Below are 19,212 nucleotides of genomic sequence, written 5' to 3'. Positions count from 1 at the left end.
AGAAGTTATCTATAGCATATCCCTGGCTTTGAAATTCATATTGAAGGGTAGAGAGCTGAGCTAAAAGGAATTCCAACGCCCCTAGGCATTTTATGAGAAACAGAATAGACTTTATGAGTTATAGGGGTAGAACATTATATCACTGGAACAAGGAACTGTGAAGATTTTTGTATATTATATTGTTTTGTGGTACTGCCAACACCAAACATATTTCTCTCTTAACCAATTATTCATTATGCTATCTTACCATTTCAGTTACATTTTTAAAATACTTACATACATTTTAAGGTTATATAGACACATTAATCATTACTTTATCCCTAATAGGTCAAACACCGGTATTCACCACAGGTGACAAATATAGGGAGAAATTTGACAGTGAGCAGTGGAGCTGTAAAAAGCCATTTGCTGGTTCTGCTTTTGCAGGCTCAGTGCTTTAATATCCTGTAAAAGGTCAGCTGTAAAGATACCCAGCAAAAAAAGTGCTTGATAAAAACAACACTGATATATGAAGTAAACCTCACTGCCAAAATATATAGTGTAAATAGCAATTGTCACATTGCTGTTTTGCTTTTATGAGATCAACATCCATGGCAAACTCTGTTTGCATTAATTACAGTATCTGTGTTTGCTACATCCTGATACATTTTGAAAGCTGTTCAATATATATTTTTAAATATTTTATAAGTTGACTTTATCTGAGAAATACAAGTGCAAAGAGTGTTCAGTAATCTGAAGTTACCTGTTTTAGTTCTTGTTTTGAATGTTGTTTTTTTTCCCTCACTTTCCCCTAAGCACTGTGTGTCTATCCTTTACTCCCAGAGGTTCAGTGAACTGGGCATGTCCCCTTCTTCAGTCCAAGGCCTGACACCAAGGTTAGCAGTCAATGGTTTTTCCAGTCAATGGAAAATGAGTGTTCATATATAAATAATATGCTTTTTGGACAGTCACTTTTTCTTGCGCCACAGGATTTTTTTATTGATCAGTACAGCTTCATTTCAACCTCTTCACCTGTGGGTAGGTTTTCCTTTTGGTGCATCCAGTAAATTGGGTCTAATGAATAATGAAAGAAGAAGAGTCATCTTTATTTTATTGGTTTTATGGCTCAGGTCCAATCATTGGTCTTCAAAAAGACCAAGGCAGGTGCACATTTGTAACATTGACAGCACACTATTTAGGCACAGCACCAAAACGTAAGCACCACAGTCAGTTAATTTTCTACAGCACTGAGCAGCCACAGGGAACTCTGCTCATGTATAACCACTGGAAATTTGAGTACAGTGGAAAAAATGTATCATCAGAAGCTTTTGTTTGTTGTAGTGAATGTGAACTGCAAAATTTAAGGACTATATGCATGAGATCAGTTTTCTGCCAATACTTTGGAACTTGTAGGAGACCGAGGAATCACTGCAACCGACAAGCCTGTTTGCATGGTTATTTATGCACCCACACTAATACATGACATACACAGCATGAACTCTTCACTAGGGCTGTTCTCTTACACAAATGAAGTCATAATCATAAACCTTTCACAATTACAATCACAACTAAGTGAATGAAAGTGGATCTATGTGTGTTTCAGACAGGGCCTTGGCTCCAGCTACATGCCAACAGGAGAAACAGCAGGCCACGGTGAGCAGTTTCAGCCTGACAGCCTGTACTCCAGTAGGGGCCTCTATGCTGATGAGCTCCCCTCATCTGCCAGACCACGACCAGTAGGGGGAACTACAGGTACAGGTGGAATTTTCATACACACTGTCCTGTGTCTTAATACTGTTTTTCTACAGCCTCCTTTGTCTGTGGACACAGTATATTCTAGATGATTTTTGAATATGGGCCCTAGTGTCATGCCTTAATACACACACAGATCTCAACACCATAAACCTGTCAAACTGCAAGTGAATTCCCTTTGTTATGAATTATTAAAAAAGCTGGTGTGATGCTGCTGCCATCATGTGACTTACATTAATGGAAATGAGTTCTGGCATTTACCATAGTGTAGTAAACAGAGATAGAGTGCTTTTCACACTATAATGTTTGCATCAAAGAATATTAGAAGTGCTGCTGTGTGTGTGTGTGTGTGTGTGTGTGTGTGTGTGTGTGTGTGTGTGTGTGCGTGCGTGCGTGCGTGCGCGCGCGTGCGTGTGTGTGTGTTTGTGTGTGACAGTAGGTGCCCAGCTCCATCATCTCACACAGGTGGGGTTGTCCAGTCGAATGAATGGTTACCCAGCAGGAATGAGGGCTGCTCCAGGCCAAAATGGAGGTATTGGCTGGAACCATTACCACGATGATAATTTCTCCAGGGCAGAGCCCGAAAAAGAATCAGTGAGTCATCCATCCATCCATTGTCTATACTGTGTATCCTGTCATGGATCCTATCTGATGTTGGGAGAGAGGCACATTATAACACCCTGGACAGATCACCTGAGCACAGGGCTGACACCCAGACATACAACACTCACACTCATATTGGCACCTCTTTGGACTTTGGGACGACACCAGAGTACCTGTAGACACTGGAAGAACTTTCACACTCCACACACTGTTCTAGCCACCCTTCTTTTCAAATTCATTATTCTTGAAATGAATTGAGATTAATTAGTGAAACTTACATTTAACATTTTAATAATCCCATGCTATTCTGAAAAATCACCTTCTAGTTTTTTGCCAATCTCTAGTTCTGTCACTTGATTTTTTTCCTCTTTTTTTCTTCTCACTTCCCTCTTTTTTTCTCTTCTTGTCTTTCGTGCCTTCAGTTCCTGGACTGTCCTGACCACTCATCCTCCTCTATATTCCAGATGGCCAGAAGCGGTACTAGGGAACCTTCAGCACCCCCTGCCCACCTAGATCCCTCTGTGGTGGGCTATCTGTCTGTCCCACCACCTCTAGATACATCTCCTCCTACCCACTCATCTGCCTCCCTGATCAAGGCCATTAGAGAGGAGCTGCTGCGTCTGTCACAGAAACAGGCAGCTGTGTCCAGCTACCACAGCTGAAGCTCCGGCTTCCGGTCCTCAGCTCTAACCACTCATGCCAATGACCCTGCCTGCCTGCTTCGCCTAATCTGAGAATGCTTCCCATGGAAGTCCCTGAGGGTGTACAGCAGTGAGGCAGTCCTGTGTAACTGAAGAGAAGCAGTGGCTCACTGACATGTCTAACTGCAGAGGCTGCCACTTTGAAAAGCTGAATCATAGGATGGTTGCTACAGAATCACATCAACTGCAGTATGTCAAACCAGAGACAGTGTTATCAAATTTAGAACACTGTAAGCAGTATATGCTGGACCTTTTAAAATGAAAGTATGCCTGGAGTTGTCCTACCCATGTCTGTACTGTACTCACTGTGTATCAGGGAGGGCTCATGCCAGGTTGTGGCTGCTGTGGATCCAATTTCTGGACGTGATTGCGATATTGCTGCTTTTCTTCAGACTCGGTACTCTGTGTCATTTCATTGTCATGCTGCCTTCACTTAACAGATATACCCTGCATGACACATGTTCAAACTTATTTTTTACATTACCTACACTACCCTGCAGGTAGTTGCTGTTTTCTAATGCAGGCCCTTAAATTCTTTGACACCATTGGGTGCTACTTTCTGTTTTCTGCCATGATGAGCCATGCTATGCCTTGACACTGTGAGGTAGTTCATCTGACCCAGTCTACTGTACAAGCCTACAGTAACGTCATCAATCACAGTCTGCGAGACAGTTGAGACAGTAGGTAATAAGAAGCATATAGAGTAGTCTAGAGACTAACAGCACTCACCTAAACACTACCTATTCTTTGCCTATTAGTGCGGTAGCACATTGTTAGTCTGACGTGGCTTTTTTTTTTTTGACCTTTTGACTTACAGTACATACATCTTTAGGCATGTAAAGTCCTGTCTTGTACCTTGTTTTGAATTTATGTCGTAATAGCTAACCGACAACATGACACACAGGAACAAAATGGCCTTGAGACACACAGATCAACTTCTGGAGGCAGGTTTGAAAGACGCACACAGAAATGTTATTGCAAATGTTAAATGAAGTATGACAGTATGTACTTGACAGTTATGAACAATTAGTACTGTATGTACTTAGTATTTGGTTGTAATTTGATACACTGTATGCAGACTACTTGGTACAGCTCAGGTCTTTCCAAAAGAGATTACTAATGGACAAATCAGTAAAACAGACATTTGATACTGTAGGTCATGCATGAGCTGTCAAAGTAGAAAGTCAAAGACGCAGGTGTTCTGTTTTAACATTATCCTGACTGATTCAGCATCTCTGTTTCATGCAGTACTTAAGTGAATAACATTTGCTTTGGCTGTTCATTAGCACAGGAAGGAAAAATGTATACTGTATTTGTTGTCATCTCAACCACTGATGCTTTGTGATTTTTAAATTTACTTGGATTTACTTTGCCTCATGTAATTAAGTTCTTTGTCTCTATTGTACTGGTTGGAAAACATACTGGGTTACCTGTTTTTGACTTGACCCTTCCCCGACACATTGTGATGTTCTGGGGTCTGATTTTATTTTATTTAAATAAAATAAACGCGCAAACTATCGATTTTAAAAGCAGGGGTTAAAAATATGTATTGGACTGTGTTACCAGTATTACACGGCATATTATAACTCTTCCCCACACTAGCTGAACTATTTTGACAGAGAGTTGGAACAATCCATATGTTACTAGAGCATCCTTCCCATGCCTTCTTGTGATGTGGTCATGTGATGTGCCTATTGGACTCACCTGATCAGATTTAAGCACTAGAACAAAGGAATTCTCTTGCCAGTACTGTAGTACTGTCTATAATTCTCTGTTGTATTTACCACCGTTAATTACAGCAAAGAAGTTGGTGCTATAAAAAACATATATATTCCATTATGATTGTTGGTCTGTTGGTACTTTTGCAAGCTGACAGTAACATCCAGATAACAAACATCAAACATTGTCTTTGTATGGAGTTTCCAATTTCACCTCTATGTTCATGTTTTGTGTTACCAATCTCACACTGTATGTCTCCTTCTGCTGGTTCTATACTGTAACAACAGCCCACCAGCTTGTGTTCACTCTCACCTGCTTTTATTTGATTTTATTGTTATCTGTGTGTTGTACTGAAAATAATCTATTGGCTGGCCCAACTTTACATTTAATTGATGTTGCATGTTTAATTATTGCATTTCTTTTGTTTTTGCGCAAAGCTATACCCAAGCTTACATAAATACAAATCACACTTGATGTCTTTGAATTTAACACTGCATTGCCAACATTGGAAATACATTAGATTTCACACGTTATCACTTTCTTTTGAATTCAGTTTAAACACACTCATATGACCTCATTATTCCTCAAATAAAAAATATTCACAGGTGTTGTACTTATCAAACTCAACCACAGGGTGTCAGCACAGTACAACCAAAACCAAATCTGTGTATCTCAAAACAATTTCCTAGGAAGTTTCTCTGAAAGAAGATCAGTTAATTTGCTCTTTATTTTAAGTGAATCATGATCATGCATTAAATTCATGGAGGGGAGTGTGCAGTATGCAGTATGTTATCGTTTTACCATGTTTGAGAAAGACCACATGCATTTTGATCAATTGATGCTTCTAATTTGCATTGGATGCTATTTTGTCTTTTTATCAGGAGCAATAGGCAATAAGGAAACAGGAATCCACATTATGTAACAACAGAAGGGAAATTCAATCTAGTGTATACAGTAACGTGCATTGTTACTAAAAAATAATAGCATTTTGCACAGACTAAAATTAGGAATTTTATTGATTGTAACAATCTCAGTATGATTGGCTACTAGTCTTTTGTGGGTTTGTGGTTCTGCTTGGGTTAAAGGGTTTCTTCTTGTGCATGTATTGAGTTCTGTGTCATCCCATCAGACACTTCTCCCCATTAATCCCGTCACAGGATCTAAAGCTGCCTAGTGATGTAGCTAAATGCTCAGCAAATCTCCTGAACTCACTCCACAGGGGGTGACCCCACGCCAGTCAGCAGGTACTACACAATGCACATGAATCGAATAGTCAATTTAGCTTGTCCATGCACTGTTACTTTAGTAGTTCTAAAACAGGAGCAAATAATGGGCTATCTACTTAGCGTATGAGAACTGGGAACAGCCTGCTGCATATAGAAATCACATTTAAAATCCCTTTAACACCATGTTTGTTACCAAGAATGTTAGTATCTCTTTAAATCTGACTGATCCAACTTCACTTTCAGGCTTTATTTTCCAACTTTGATCTACATGACATTATTTTATCATGCTCTGCATTCCACAAATTTTTCTCAGATTCTGCATGCCTGTATGTTTCTTTCTTTTCTCATCCTCTCCATCTCTTCTCCTCTGCAGACCTGAAGACTGTCCCCATACCATTCCATCCCATCTGGCTGACTCTGGTGCACCATGTGGGGTCTACGTCCCCCTCCGTCCCTACTGTAATCCTGTCTGTGTGTTGTGCTGTCCCAGCTCAGTTAACTGAGTCCAGCCCAGCCCAGTGTAGAACAACAAGAGCACACCCAGGAGTTAATCTGGATCATGATGGTAATTACTGCCCTGGTGTCCAGCCTATGAGGCAGCAAGCAATTGTCCACTAAGGGAGGAGTCAAACAGGCAGTTCTACCCACTGACCTTGGAGAAAACTCAGGGAGGGAAGGGAGGAGAAGGAGGAGGGAGACTGAGAGGGAGGCAGAGCAGATCCAGGCATTAGCATACTGACAGAGTTACAGCACTGCAGATCTCTCTCTCTCTCTCTCTCTCTCTCTCTCTCTCTCTCTCTCTCCTGTCTGCCTTCAGCTGCTTTCAGTCTGCTGGTGAAAAACAGAGAGACAAGGAGAGCAGGGAGGAGGACAAGTGTGAAACAAATCCTTAAGCAGAAAAGAGGATATATTTCCTTTACACTGCTCCCAGCAGAGAATCAGAAGCACTTGTGAGTAGATTGCTACCAACCTGCCATTCACTGTGTGTGTGGATGTTGTATGGCTGTGGCTGTAATGGGAGTTACAGCTCAGGAATTTGTGGATGCAGTAGGAAGAGTTTCTCAACCAGAGCAGTCAGGAAGCCCTTAAATGCTGTTTGTTTTTGTAACCAAGGTATATGTTTGTGTTCTCCTGGAGAAGGTTACTGGACCTTTTGCAATCTAGTTGCTGCATTTGTGTGTGTGTGTGTGTATACACTCAGTCGCCATAGCACGTTCCTCCACAAGCCTGTCAGAAACAGACATGTCTGTGGTATTTTTACATCAGCCTACTATGGCGTCCGTTGCAGCTATAAACATGGTTGCAGTAGTGTTGCTGTGGGAGGAGGTCGTCCTCACCCTTCTTGTTTACCAGCATGGCTTCTCTGTTTATCATGCAACACTGGATGCTGCACTGTTTCACAGCATCAGAATCACAGCGTAGGAATCGATGGCAGCACTGGCATGATTGGTTGGCTGATAGTAACACTGCAGCAGCCAGGCATTTTCTGCATTATCAGACATACTGGCATTGCTGTCACCAAGAGATGTCACTGTTTTCATTTTCTGAGGTCTCACCTGTATGTGGAAATATTTACAGCGCAACTGAATGCTTTTTGTATAATTAAACACAACCCATTTCTCAACCAGTTTCAGATTTTCTCTTTTTATGATCATAATTCCAGCAGTGATGATGTCACTGCATCTTTGTTTTGTTGTCTAAACGCTGAGATGCCCCCACCCTTTCTCTTTCGCATCACCATCTTTCCTGCTCCAGCCCTCCCAGTGCCCACATTCTGGTCCCAGGTTATCCTTGCTCTGTAATTGGGTCATTTTCTCATTTCTCTGTCTGACTCAGGCATCAGGAGGGTGCAAGAGGTGGAAGCAGGGTTGTGAGAGATGCAGAAATGGTAGAGTGTAAGGATAAGGTGGCATTGCGTGCACACGTGTACATCATGGGCAGACACAGCTGACATTGTAGCGAGGAGACAAGGTCCTCTAGTGTCATCTCTAATATGAACAAGCAGCTGTGAGAAAGAAAAGTGAAGGTTAGAGAAGGAAAGAATATTATTATTTCTTTTGCCAGTGGCTAGTGCTGCCCTACTTTCTGCTACATGATGTAGAGCTGTATTTTCTCTGAGGTTAGAACCAAACATAGCTGCTTTAAACGCACCATCAATCTATGTTGTGCCTGGTCAGGTAAATCTTGCTCTAAACTCTTTTGCCTTTTGTCACCACTGGACAATTGCTCTTCTCAAGGTCATGGTGCAGGTTATCTCCATCTCTGTCCCCACCAGGCTCTACTGTATCAAAAGACACAGTGTGATATTGTGCTGTGCTGTGCTGAGTAGGAGGCAGCGCTCATGTGATGTTCAAGGGGGAGGTGAATAGCTGTCATTCATAAGAGGGTGCCCATTTGCTCAGCAGCTGCCCTCTGCTCTGACTTCAGACACTGATCCTGGCTGTCAGCTGCTGCTGGACTTCTGCCACAGCCAAACTGTTGTCACCCTCGATCAGAGAGGGTGAGAACATTAAATATGTTTATTGTGCTGGGATGTTTTTTAGGGTATATTTTATATAAGATCCAGATTTCTAGAAACCTGGATCTGATAAGGACTGATCAAGTAGAGATTTCAAGGTAAATATATGGGGGAAAAGAAAATCCCATACAAAAACTACATGGTTATTAGGCACAGTATGCATTTTTTCATGTTAAATCATGCACTGTATATAGTCCTGGGGCAGACGTACTTTTGTAAACTTTATGAAGCCACCCGGAATGCTTGAGCTGATCCTCTGACAGCGTTAATCTCTGCTGGCAGACACTGGATCTCTCTGCACTGCTGTCTTGCGGATCTCAGCCTCTGGGCGTTTTCAGGGCAGTCAGCAGCAGCAGAATGCAGCTCTGGCAGGAACAGAGTGATGATTTTTAGTGCAAGTGTGTACGTGAGAGAGGAGGCTAGTTCATAATGTAAACTGAAGCCACTGAGTGTAGTCAGAAGAAGCGTACAGATGGGAGTGAATGGGAAAGACAATGGATGGCCTAAAAAAGTTTGAAAAAAGGACAAAAACACAAAAGAGTATGTTCATCAGCCTATGTCTGTACAACAAATACAATTGTACATATATAACTGTATTGTAACGTGTTTGTCCCTCTGACATTTCAAATAGCAGATAATCCTGTTAAGCTATTATTAATAGCTTTGTTTTGTTCAGCAGATGGACACTGCAGGGGTGTATGTTTTTAGGTCCGACTGTTCTTTTCCAAATCAGGGTTGACTACAAAACTAACCTGCACGTATCACACATAGAGTAACTTCATCAGAGGGCATGAGCGAAATGCAGTGGGCTCTGCTCAGGACACACTGGACCACTGGTTTGTAAAGCAGAAAAGTGGAAAAGGCTGAACAGTCTCCATATTATGGACTGAGCCATGTTTTTGTTGCTTGTATCATCTCTGGCTGCAGATCAGATTCAAAACTACTTTGGCTGCTTTGGTCTTTGTTTTTTAAATCCTGCATTTATTTTGCTGATACAAAGAAACCTTAACAGATGTTTCTTCATTTTTCTCCTGCTGAAAACATCAATATGTGGGTTTGATTTTGATTAGAAATCCAGTTTGAAAAAAAAAAAGAAACCTTAAAAGCACGTCTGAGTTTTGGCACTTAAGACCACTACAGCCAAGCTAATTCATTTAGCAACCACAAAACTTTGTTGGTTTCCACATAGAGCTCTCCAAATTCTCCAGTTTGCACGTATTTATATGCGCATAATCTCATAAAGTCTCTTCATAGTTTTTAGTTCTCATTTATCCTGTAAACAGATGTACAGGTTCCTTCACTGTAATAACTGAAATAACATCCAGCCTCTGTTACACTATAGAGGCAGTCAGCCATTGTTACTGTCAGACTCTCCCCGACTAAATCAGTCATGACTTGTGTTAGATGTTTGTTTGACTCTACTGGACTTATGTGGTCCACTTTAATCTTTAACAGGAGTGTTGTTAGTCTTTAAGAAATTGTCATTTGTTAAGAACATGCTGAAGAAAAACAAGACTTGACACAAGTGAGCTACATATTCTAGGATGATGGGCAGAACTACTGGAAACATCTGGGAACAAGTGTTTAATTTTAAGAAAATTACCTATATTTTTCAAAACTAACAGCTTGTCTTTAAAATGAGATTGTGGTCTGCTTTATAATATCTGCTCATCTGACTGCACAGGGAACATATGGGCACCATATGATGATGTGAGAACACTGCTGACCTCTGTATCAGGTTTCTGCTTAAATACACATGTAAAGTCCGCTGAAGCATTTTCGATATGACGCAGATTTAGAACAATGACATACAACCATTAACCGTGACCATGACCTTATGCGGTGCTTTGTGTGATAATGATATATAAAGTCAACAAAACCAGCAAAAAGTTTAAGCCAGTTACTGTAGAGTTTTTCTCTCTGAGGCTGAGGCACATCAGTTGTAGTTGAGACTGTAGCTGTGACTGTTGAGATGCTGTTATAGGTCTCCCTCTTGTCAGATGTGTAGTCTACTGCCCACATGCCCTTCATTTACACCTCATCACATTAACCTGTCAGAGGTGAGAGGGTGGCCTGAAAATGTGGCAGTTTGGGTAGAACTGTGTGAATAACTTAAGTAAGGAAAAGACTGACAAAATGATCTGTGTGTCTGTATGATGATTTTACCTGGCCTCTATTACTCTCTAAAACACATGCAGAGTGTGAGCAAATGAATAGTTTTAGGTGACACACAGCTGTCTGTACTCTGTGGGCACTGTTATGTATATGAACAAATCTGACCACTGGTTGTTCAAATTTCCAAGGCAGCCAAAACTGCCTGGCTCAGCAGCAGCCTAGATCCTTCTCACCTGGTTGCCATATTCAGGCAAGATTTATGACAGATTGTGGGCAACTTGTAGTCCCAGGTCCCCCAAAGTAGCAGATCTTACCCCCAAAACTGCTACTGTGCCTAGAGTTGATTCTTCAAATCAGCCACAGAATCAGTTCTGGCAGTTCTGGGTTACATTTATTCTGAAAACACAGTTTTACTTTGAACTGCTATTTTTTCTTTAATTAGGAAGTTAGTCATGCTGTATATGTAAATTAGTTAGTTATTATTCATACACTGAGTTATTGACATTACAAGTTAAAATGGGCTCATTAAAGCTGCACTAATTATTATTAACCGTGGACCCTTGATTAAATGAAATATGAAAGGTGTTGCTATTAGTAACAACCCCACAGACAGAAATAACCCTTCAGCTCTAGAGAGCGTCACATTATAATGCAGCTCATGGTTTTGGTTTAACTTGGATGGAGAAGATTGATTTTTTTTCAGTATCTGACCTACCTCTTCTCTAATATTTGTACTGTTGCGTATATAACTGTGTATTGCATCACTATGTAGATGTGTGCAATTGTGCATGTGTGTGAAGTGGGTCAGCAGGGAGCAAAGATCTGTGGAGAAGCAGAGAAGCAGAAAACTGGATATGGCTGCTCTGAACTTTGAGAAGAGCAAGTAGGAACAAGTTACACCCACAGGCCAGGGAGTGCTGGCATGAGGTCTGTCATGGGGTCAGGTGCTCATAAATAGATGCAACACGCACTCAGATATATGACTCACATCCACACACACACATGCAGGGAGAGAGAGAGAGAGAGAGGAGAATCTAAACTGCATATAGGTCTTTTCTACAGCTGCCTCCCTGGTGGTTCTTCTTCCCAATCCCACTGAGATCAACTTGCAGACAGACGTCATGTCAGTTACACAACAGTCACCTGTCTATGGAAAAACCTGATAAATATTGCTGAGAAAGAATCACCAAATTGCAATATCAGAGTTTTTGATGTCATTTATTGACACGTTTACATTTGATGTTGGTGAGCATCAAAATGAATGTGGCTGCTACTATCGTCTGCGCTGCATGACTGAAAGTAACTTCTGTTTGCTCCAACATTTTAAGACACCAGTTTCTGTCATAACTTGAGAACCTAGACACGAGTAACATAACACCATTCAAAGGCAACTTTACACGGTCATTGAAGAACCTTGGCATGAGTCATCACATTACTGTCAAGGTCAAATAAGCAGGTTGTCAGCATGTACTGTATCAATGCACTCAAGCACTGCTCTACTGGCTGTATTGGAATTTTGGTAGACTGTCCTAATGTATGAAGAAGTCTGCTGTTTGACATTTGACCACAAAATGTCAAACAGCCATTCAGCTTTAAAACTCTGTTGCCATCTACAGAGGCTTTTCATCCAAATTATCATCAGCCTTTTTTGTCCTTCCCTGTCGGAGAAATACACTTTGGACATACACTTACACTTTGACTGGATTTCTTTAGCCAAACAGAACTAAACAAACACCTATGTAACGTAGGAACCAGTCTCCAAACTGACATGATGGATTGGTGGACTCACGGATAGGTTTGCTACAGGATAGTGCTGATGTAGAGATGAAGAGTTCCAATTGAGTGCTGCAGTAAAGAAAGTCTGTCTGACAAGGTGGGGATTCCATCTGGGCACTCATGCAGGTTCAACACCCAAGGGACAGACGGAGAGCTGAGTGTGAGCATTCTGAGGAGAATAACATTCAATTTCCATAATCCACATCTCTTTACTTCCTGGAAGTGGCTGAGCTCTAGCCTGTCACATGGATTGTGGGAACCTTCTTTGCCCCAAATATATTCTGCATAAAGTCCTATTGATTATGGCTGGCTACTCCGGGTGTGGCTGGGCTGTTTTATTCTTGCCTTCAGTGGAGTTTGCCTCAGCAATGGGAGAGAGGGCAAAAGTGCAGCCTTAGCTGCTTTTGCATGGTCCACATCAATCCTTAAACTATAACTGAGATATCTCACTACCTCTCTCTTTCGCCCAGGCTGCATTCATCTCTGTGGACGTCAGGAAAGAAGAAGACATGGTATGACACACAGTACAAGATGAACACATGCAGCCACAGCTGCTGTAAAAACAGCTACACAGAGATGCTGACAGAGCCTCAGTCCGAGAGAGCAAGGTTAGTGTGGTAACCTGTTAAGTCACACCACAGTAAGGCTGACTACGGGATTTTAAAGTTACCCAACCTTCTGCTCCACACCCTCACTAGATGAGAAAATTATGGGATGCCTTCTATATATGAACCAATGTTGTTGTTCTGGATGACATCCAGCTTGTATACAGGACATATACACTATAATTATGTTTTTGTGCATTCAAACTAGATGCATGCCAGCATGGCCTCTGTTTAATAGGTGTAATATAATATGAACTAAAGGGAAAACTGGTACCGTTACTCAGGTGGAGTGTTTTTTAAGAGGTGATAAAGCCAGCTTTTCTTTTCCTCTCTTAATGACAAGCTCTGTGGGATGGGGGAGAATGAGGAGAGAAAACAAAGACATGAGGTCACAGATCAGAGCTGATGTCATGGTGAAAGCTGCAAGCCAAATGTTGCTCACAGCACGCACACACACACACACACACACACACACACACACACACACACACACACACACTTGCACTTACACATGCAAGCAAATTTACAAGGGTTTGTAAAAGCTTAGGCTTTAGTTAAAGAGTCCAGGGAAATAACACGTAAGGCTATGGAGGCAAATATACTGTCAACCATATTAGGGTATGCAAATTGATATAAATGGTCAGTTTTTCTTGATTTAGGCGTTCATTTACATTTGACTGCAGTGCCACATTTAGCCGTGTATTTGTTGTGAGCTGTGAAAAAAACAACTCCATTTTCTCATCTTTACTCATTTTGTTGTCACTTTTCTTTGCCCTTTTTCAGGTCATATGTGTCATGGGATAGACCAGGTCTTTTCCCTAATATTTCTTAGTACTCAAAACACAAATGATAGAAAATTGCAGGATGACTCACCATTTGCTTTGCTTTCATGCCTGCAGTCATTTATACTGTATATTTCAAAGTAAATCCATCTTAATTTAGGATGATTTTTGGATGAAACTTTTTTGTGTTATTTATTCACCATCTGGAAACATTCTGCTTTCTGACACATGGTTACAGAAATTCCAGTTTCACAGGAGGATGCATTACAATATACTACATATATAAAGTTACTGAAAGCTGGCATTTCTATTACTCATCTTTTGTGCAATCCTCATATGTGAAAATCATCTGCATGATTGCCCTGATTGATGTTTTTGAGACTGGCAAGTAAAAAAGTCAACATCTCTATCTTTCAATGTGCCTTTTCACAATACAAGTGTGCTTGTTTTGGAACCTCACTGAACCATGTTCAGTGTTTACACATTAACACTGCAACAACCCAAATATGCCAGAGGCAGCTCAGATCAAAGTGTTATTCATGTCGTCATGCATCACGAGGAGCCAACTGTCTAGAGCCTTAAGCCAAGAAAAAAGGGCGGACATGACATACAAGGCCTCTTCAGTGAGGTCATGCCTCAACTCCGGGATTATCAAAATAACTGGACCCTGACATGATTCCCTCAGTCTGTTTTTTATTTCATAATCAGATACATTTGGCTGTGATGGTTGTACATGCATAACATTTTTAGCATTTTGGCTGCATAAAGGATTGTTTCAAGGTGAGTTTATGGAATCTCTTAACTCCAAACAAGGCTGTTTATTTGTTCTACTCCTGCCACATGCTTCTCAAGTAAGGACTAGATAAATAGAATGTGCAAGTGTTGTTTTGCCTTATTGTAAAGGGAAAATACAGGGAATTTCTGACAATTATTGTTCTTCTTAACAAAATTTTAATTGAGAGCATTCTTTTTGTTTTGATGGTCGGTGGCCATGTTTGTGTTTTTGCTTGTGTGTATTCTTTATTTATTTGTTCTCTTTTTTGCTGTGACAGTCAATCCACCACTATCCAAGCTGACGGTCTTGTGTGTATTTCCATGTACTGAATAGTCATTTACAATCCCTAAAGGACTTCCTAACATCCTAACATAGCACCTCCATAAGAATTGACTTTCTTCTCTTGAGAAATGGCTCAGCAACTATTAGTTATGATGCCATGGAATATTTTTTTATCCATTTTCATGGAGCTCAGTCCTACTGAGCCATTAACATCAGCTGTCTTTTGTTTAGTGTTAACTATCCAATTTTAGTCCTCATACAGTACCTTAAGGCTCTGGATTCTTTGCTGGTGACGTTTTGCTGGTGTATTTTTGGCGTCTGTCTTTTTAACCTAATTCATCTTAATTGTCCTGTTCTGAGAGATTAGCTGAATGCTTTAATCATTTAGGCCCAGCTTATCCCTCCTGAAAGTATCAGTTGTAGATGATGAGAGGAAGGACCTAATGGCTGATTTAAAAAGAACCTAAAAAGACTGAGGCTTTGCTTGTTTGATCTTGTTTATCTATGGGTGTGATAGAGGCTGCAAAGCACACTGAAAACACGTGTTAGCAGCAGGATGAATAAATAACTTTAAAACATCTTGTCAAAGAGTGACAAAGCAGGGCAAACAGCAGAACAAAAGCAGGTTTGTTCTCTCAGAAGATAAGGAATTCAATCACTGTCTTCCTTTGATAAGGTTTCATTTTAAAAAACATTGCTTAATGTCATGTTTATTCAACACGTGGTTTATGCAGATAACACTTTTTCCCTGATTCCCTGATTTCCATGTTTGTTTTATGATTGTGGGTTGTAGAGTGGCGACAGTAGTAGGCTCTCAGTGTGTAGTCTTGGCATGTGTGGACGTCTCTCAGAGCACAGAGACAGCGTTGCATAAAGTGTAGCAGAATGCACAATAAACACAATGGCGTGTGTTTGGGTGGAGAGGCCGCAGAGATGAGCTCCCTGATCTCCCAGGCTTTGTCTCCCAGTCGTTCATTACGAGCGCTCTTTGTGCCAGCCAGAAATCACATGTCACAATATTAGAACAGCTGCAGACGATAGTTGTGTGTCTGCTGTTTTGCATCGACATAAAAGGCAAAGATCTGGTTTGATGAGATGGGAGTGTGAGAGTTTAGAGCAGTGGGAGAAGTGGGTGTTAGGAGCAAAAAAAGAGGAATAAGATGTTGCCTTCATGTCACCACATGAAGTACCAGTATATGATCAAATGCAAAATCAATGTGATCACAAATAAATCATCAAAAATAGTGACACAAGTGACACAAGTGTGTAACTCATGTCTAATTGGAGTATGATCAACTTGGTGCTGTAAGAGGCTCAGTTATGAATTGAGTTCGACACCCTCCTACGTGATTAACTGACAGTTCCTCTCATGGTGTCATGTCTCTCATGTCCTGTGGTAGTCACAGGATGCCTTTCTGGAAAAGCTTCCATTTAAACATTCCCAGGCCAGTTGTTCTCTCCACGTGACCTTTAAATTTAAAATACCTGGACTCTGCAGTCACCTCTATCTGTGACCTGTTGTGTTAGTGGCCCCCAGGAACTGAGAGCTGACAGTAGGAGGCTGGTGTGTAGACATGCAGCACAGAGAGATCTGAGAGAAGAATAAACAATCATCATTACAGGAAGTAATACTGGCACTATCACATTGTTTCTTCAGCATTTGACCAAGTGAAAAGTTGACAGGAACTGTACATTTGCAAAAACACCCCCCTAGTCCTGTGTAAGATACAGGACTGAAGCTGCTATTGTTGTAACAGTCAGCATCCTGCAACAACAGCAATCTCTGGTAACAGTGTGCATCAAGTGTGGGACTGTTTCTATGTGTTGGTTGTTTTGTGTCTTTGTGTTACAGGCATGTGTGTCCATGTGTGTTTTTGTGTTATCTCAGTGTAAAGACAGAGCAGTGTTTGGTTGCTGTCCTTGAGCTGTGTTTGTGCACAGAACCTGCGGAACGTGACCATCATGGCCCCTTTGTATCAAGTTCAAGACCTGACTAAAACCATGACCTCAGCCAATTGTGGAATTACTGAGTCAACATTTGCCCATATGAGATGGAATAAAAATGCAAAGTGGGAGCTGATGAACAAATACTTAATCTTAGATAAGGAGCATGACAGATTTTTTTCACATTATAAGTTGTGGTCAAGATTTATATTTTGATTTGGAACAATAAAACAGCTCAGCTTATGTTGTGATCACAGATGAACAAAATCTTCATGCAAACATCTCAGAGAGGATGTCTGATTTGTACTAAACTTTGAGGTCACTGTGTAAACATGAGCTCCACACTGTGTCCAATGGCAATGCAAAAGCTTTGCTCAGGACTGTGTTTACTGACTGCTGATTACAGTTAGTGCCTCTCGGCGAGGAACTAGTTTGATCAGACTAGTGAGTATACACCTTGGCAGCACAGAGCAGAGTACAATTAAAATTCTGGTCCAGTCGCAAGGACACTCTGTTTGGAGTCTGTTTTTGGAACAATGAATGGACTGATTAGCCACTTTACTTAGTCAAAACAAACTAATAAAATGAAAGAGAGATGTGAGTCTATTGTGTAGGTCCTTTTGGTATTGCACTTTTATGTGTCCTTATCAAGCTGATTGTTTAATCTTTGTTGTTGTGCACTCATGTCAGCCTGTGGCAGCCAAAGACAAATGTGTATAAATCAAGTAATGAAGTGCAGAAAATATCTATCAAGAGGAGTTTATTATCATTTCTAATGAAGTTCTGCAATGATATTAACATGGGCTTTCTGGTTCATGTACACTAGAGAGCTTTACTGTTCCACGGCACTGAGACTGTCTTCCAGCCATCATGAGTTTGTTTGTGCTGCTGATAAATGAAATGAACTGAGAAATCAAAGAAAACATTCATGTCTGGAAATATTACCTTGTGATACACAGTAATTCAATTTATCATCTGATGCCATGGATTTAGGTGCAATTACTCATTTCCTTGCTCTGTTGTGTCTGGTATGTTTTGACATTTGCATTAAATTTGCATTTCACATTAAGGTTTAAAAAATCTGAATGTTACTGATAAATACAAAACTGAATTGGACATTTCTTTCAAGTCTAAGTCTGTATAACAAAGTTTGTTTTACTCTGGCCTCCCACATGTGACAGACTATAGCTTGCTTAGCTGGCAGGACAGTGGGTAAGATGAAAATATTGTTCAAGACAGGTAGAAAATCTGGTTGCCATGGTAACTGAATCTGTTTAAAGCCATGTTCGAGCCATCCAAGGGTTAAGTGCAGTGATCTGAAGCTGACGGCACATCAGTGTTTAAACTTGTTAGTTTAAGTTGAGTCCTTGGAGCTCTGCGGTAATAAAATTGCATTACACACACACACACACACACACACACACACACACACTCACACACACACAGTAGAATTATTTACAACCATATTTGTGTTCCTTATGTTGATTTTCCATCGATGTATTAAAATAAAAAATTCTCTGTCTTGCACTATTGAACTATGTGCTACCTGTTTGTAGAGGTACAGTGTGTGTCAGAAGTCTTAGTGAGACCATTAAAGGCTGCCCTGCCATTAGTGTTTACTGTCAGGCAGAAACAGAGATTCGATTAGCGAATTTGTTTCTGTACATCATCATCTACAAGCTGAGCTATGGAAAGACCAAGCCAAACATCTTGCTGTAGGTTTTTTTAGCCACACTAATAGTGGCTCTAGGGATACCATACAACCATGGTTGCTAAGGGTCAGGAAGGGGTCGGTGACAGAGCATCACAGCATTGATGTCTGACCCTTTTAGCTTCTTGGCAATGTTGGATTTATAGCATATCATGGTAGCAGGTCACGGACACGTTAAATGAGCAGCCGGGCGAGAAGTGGGTCCAGTGTAGCCACACCCTGACCACTGCTGCTGTTTCGGTCTTCACACAGCACTGGTCTGAGGTCTCCTAAACACCAGTTAAATTTAGACTGCCTGAGATTGACCACAGACGCAGCCAGACCTCATTGTCTGCTGTTTCTCTCTCCTCCACCTCGTTTTGCCAGTGTGTTTTTATTCAGTATCTTTTTGTTCACTGACTTTTATTTCTGTCAGACCCTCTTCCACTGTCCTCAGAAATAGTTACAAGCTCAGTCTCTACCCATCAAATTCAGTGGTAGCCAACTGGAGCTGGTTTATCTTTGCACGGTTAGTGCTCCATGTTTTTGGAGAAAATGAAATGTTCATGTTTCAGCAATGGCTGGGCTCATGTTGCCTAAAATACTGTAGTGATACTGGGAAGTTATTTTTCACTTGTCTGTTTGGACTAAGAGGGTTTGTATTATGTTTATATATGGGTTCAAACAGAGAGCTTCTATATGAAAGCTGTATACATCCTGGTCTCATGGAGCCATGTGTTGTATA

General features: G+C 40.9%; 2 protein-coding genes across 9 annotated transcripts in view; both read left to right on the top strand.

Annotated features, from left to right (window-relative positions):
- si:ch211-1e14.1 (UPF0606 protein KIAA1549) overlaps nt 1-5,101 on the top strand; it is a 37,741-nt gene extending 32,640 nt beyond the window's left edge. For 2 of the 6 annotated variants that reach the window (XM_026312146.2, XM_026312145.2), the window contains exons 18-21: nt 817-875; nt 1,583-1,731; nt 2,168-2,325; nt 2,757-5,101. In XM_026312146.2, the coding sequence (XP_026167931.1) occupies nt 817-875; nt 1,583-1,731; nt 2,168-2,325; nt 2,757-2,996 (606 nt within the window). In that variant the 3' untranslated portion in view covers nt 2,997-5,101. The remainder of the gene's footprint in view (nt 1-816; nt 876-1,582; nt 1,732-2,167; nt 2,326-2,756) is intronic. The other 4 variants (XM_026312149.1, XM_026312147.1, XM_026312150.2 and 1 more) reach the window with 4 other exon arrangements.
- A 1,676-nt stretch (nt 5,102-6,777) lies between these two features.
- mical3a (microtubule associated monooxygenase, calponin and LIM domain containing 3a) overlaps nt 6,778-19,212 on the top strand; it is a 74,320-nt gene continuing 61,885 nt past the window's right edge. The window contains exons 1-2 of one of the 3 annotated variants that reach the window (XM_026311278.1): nt 6,799-6,930; nt 12,860-12,997. The gene's annotated coding sequence lies outside the window, so the exon portion shown is untranslated. Of the gene's footprint in view, nt 6,931-12,859; nt 12,998-19,212 lie in introns of all 3 variants that reach the window. The other 2 variants (XM_026311277.1, XM_026311279.1) reach the window with 2 other exon arrangements.

This window comes from Mastacembelus armatus, chromosome 6 (genome assembly GCF_900324485.2).
Source record: "Mastacembelus armatus chromosome 6, fMasArm1.2, whole genome shotgun sequence".
NCBI lineage: Eukaryota > Metazoa > Chordata > Actinopteri > Synbranchiformes > Mastacembelidae > Mastacembelus > Mastacembelus armatus.
The sequence above is the reverse complement of the archived record's forward strand: the minus strand, read 5'-3'. Positions and strand labels throughout refer to the sequence as shown.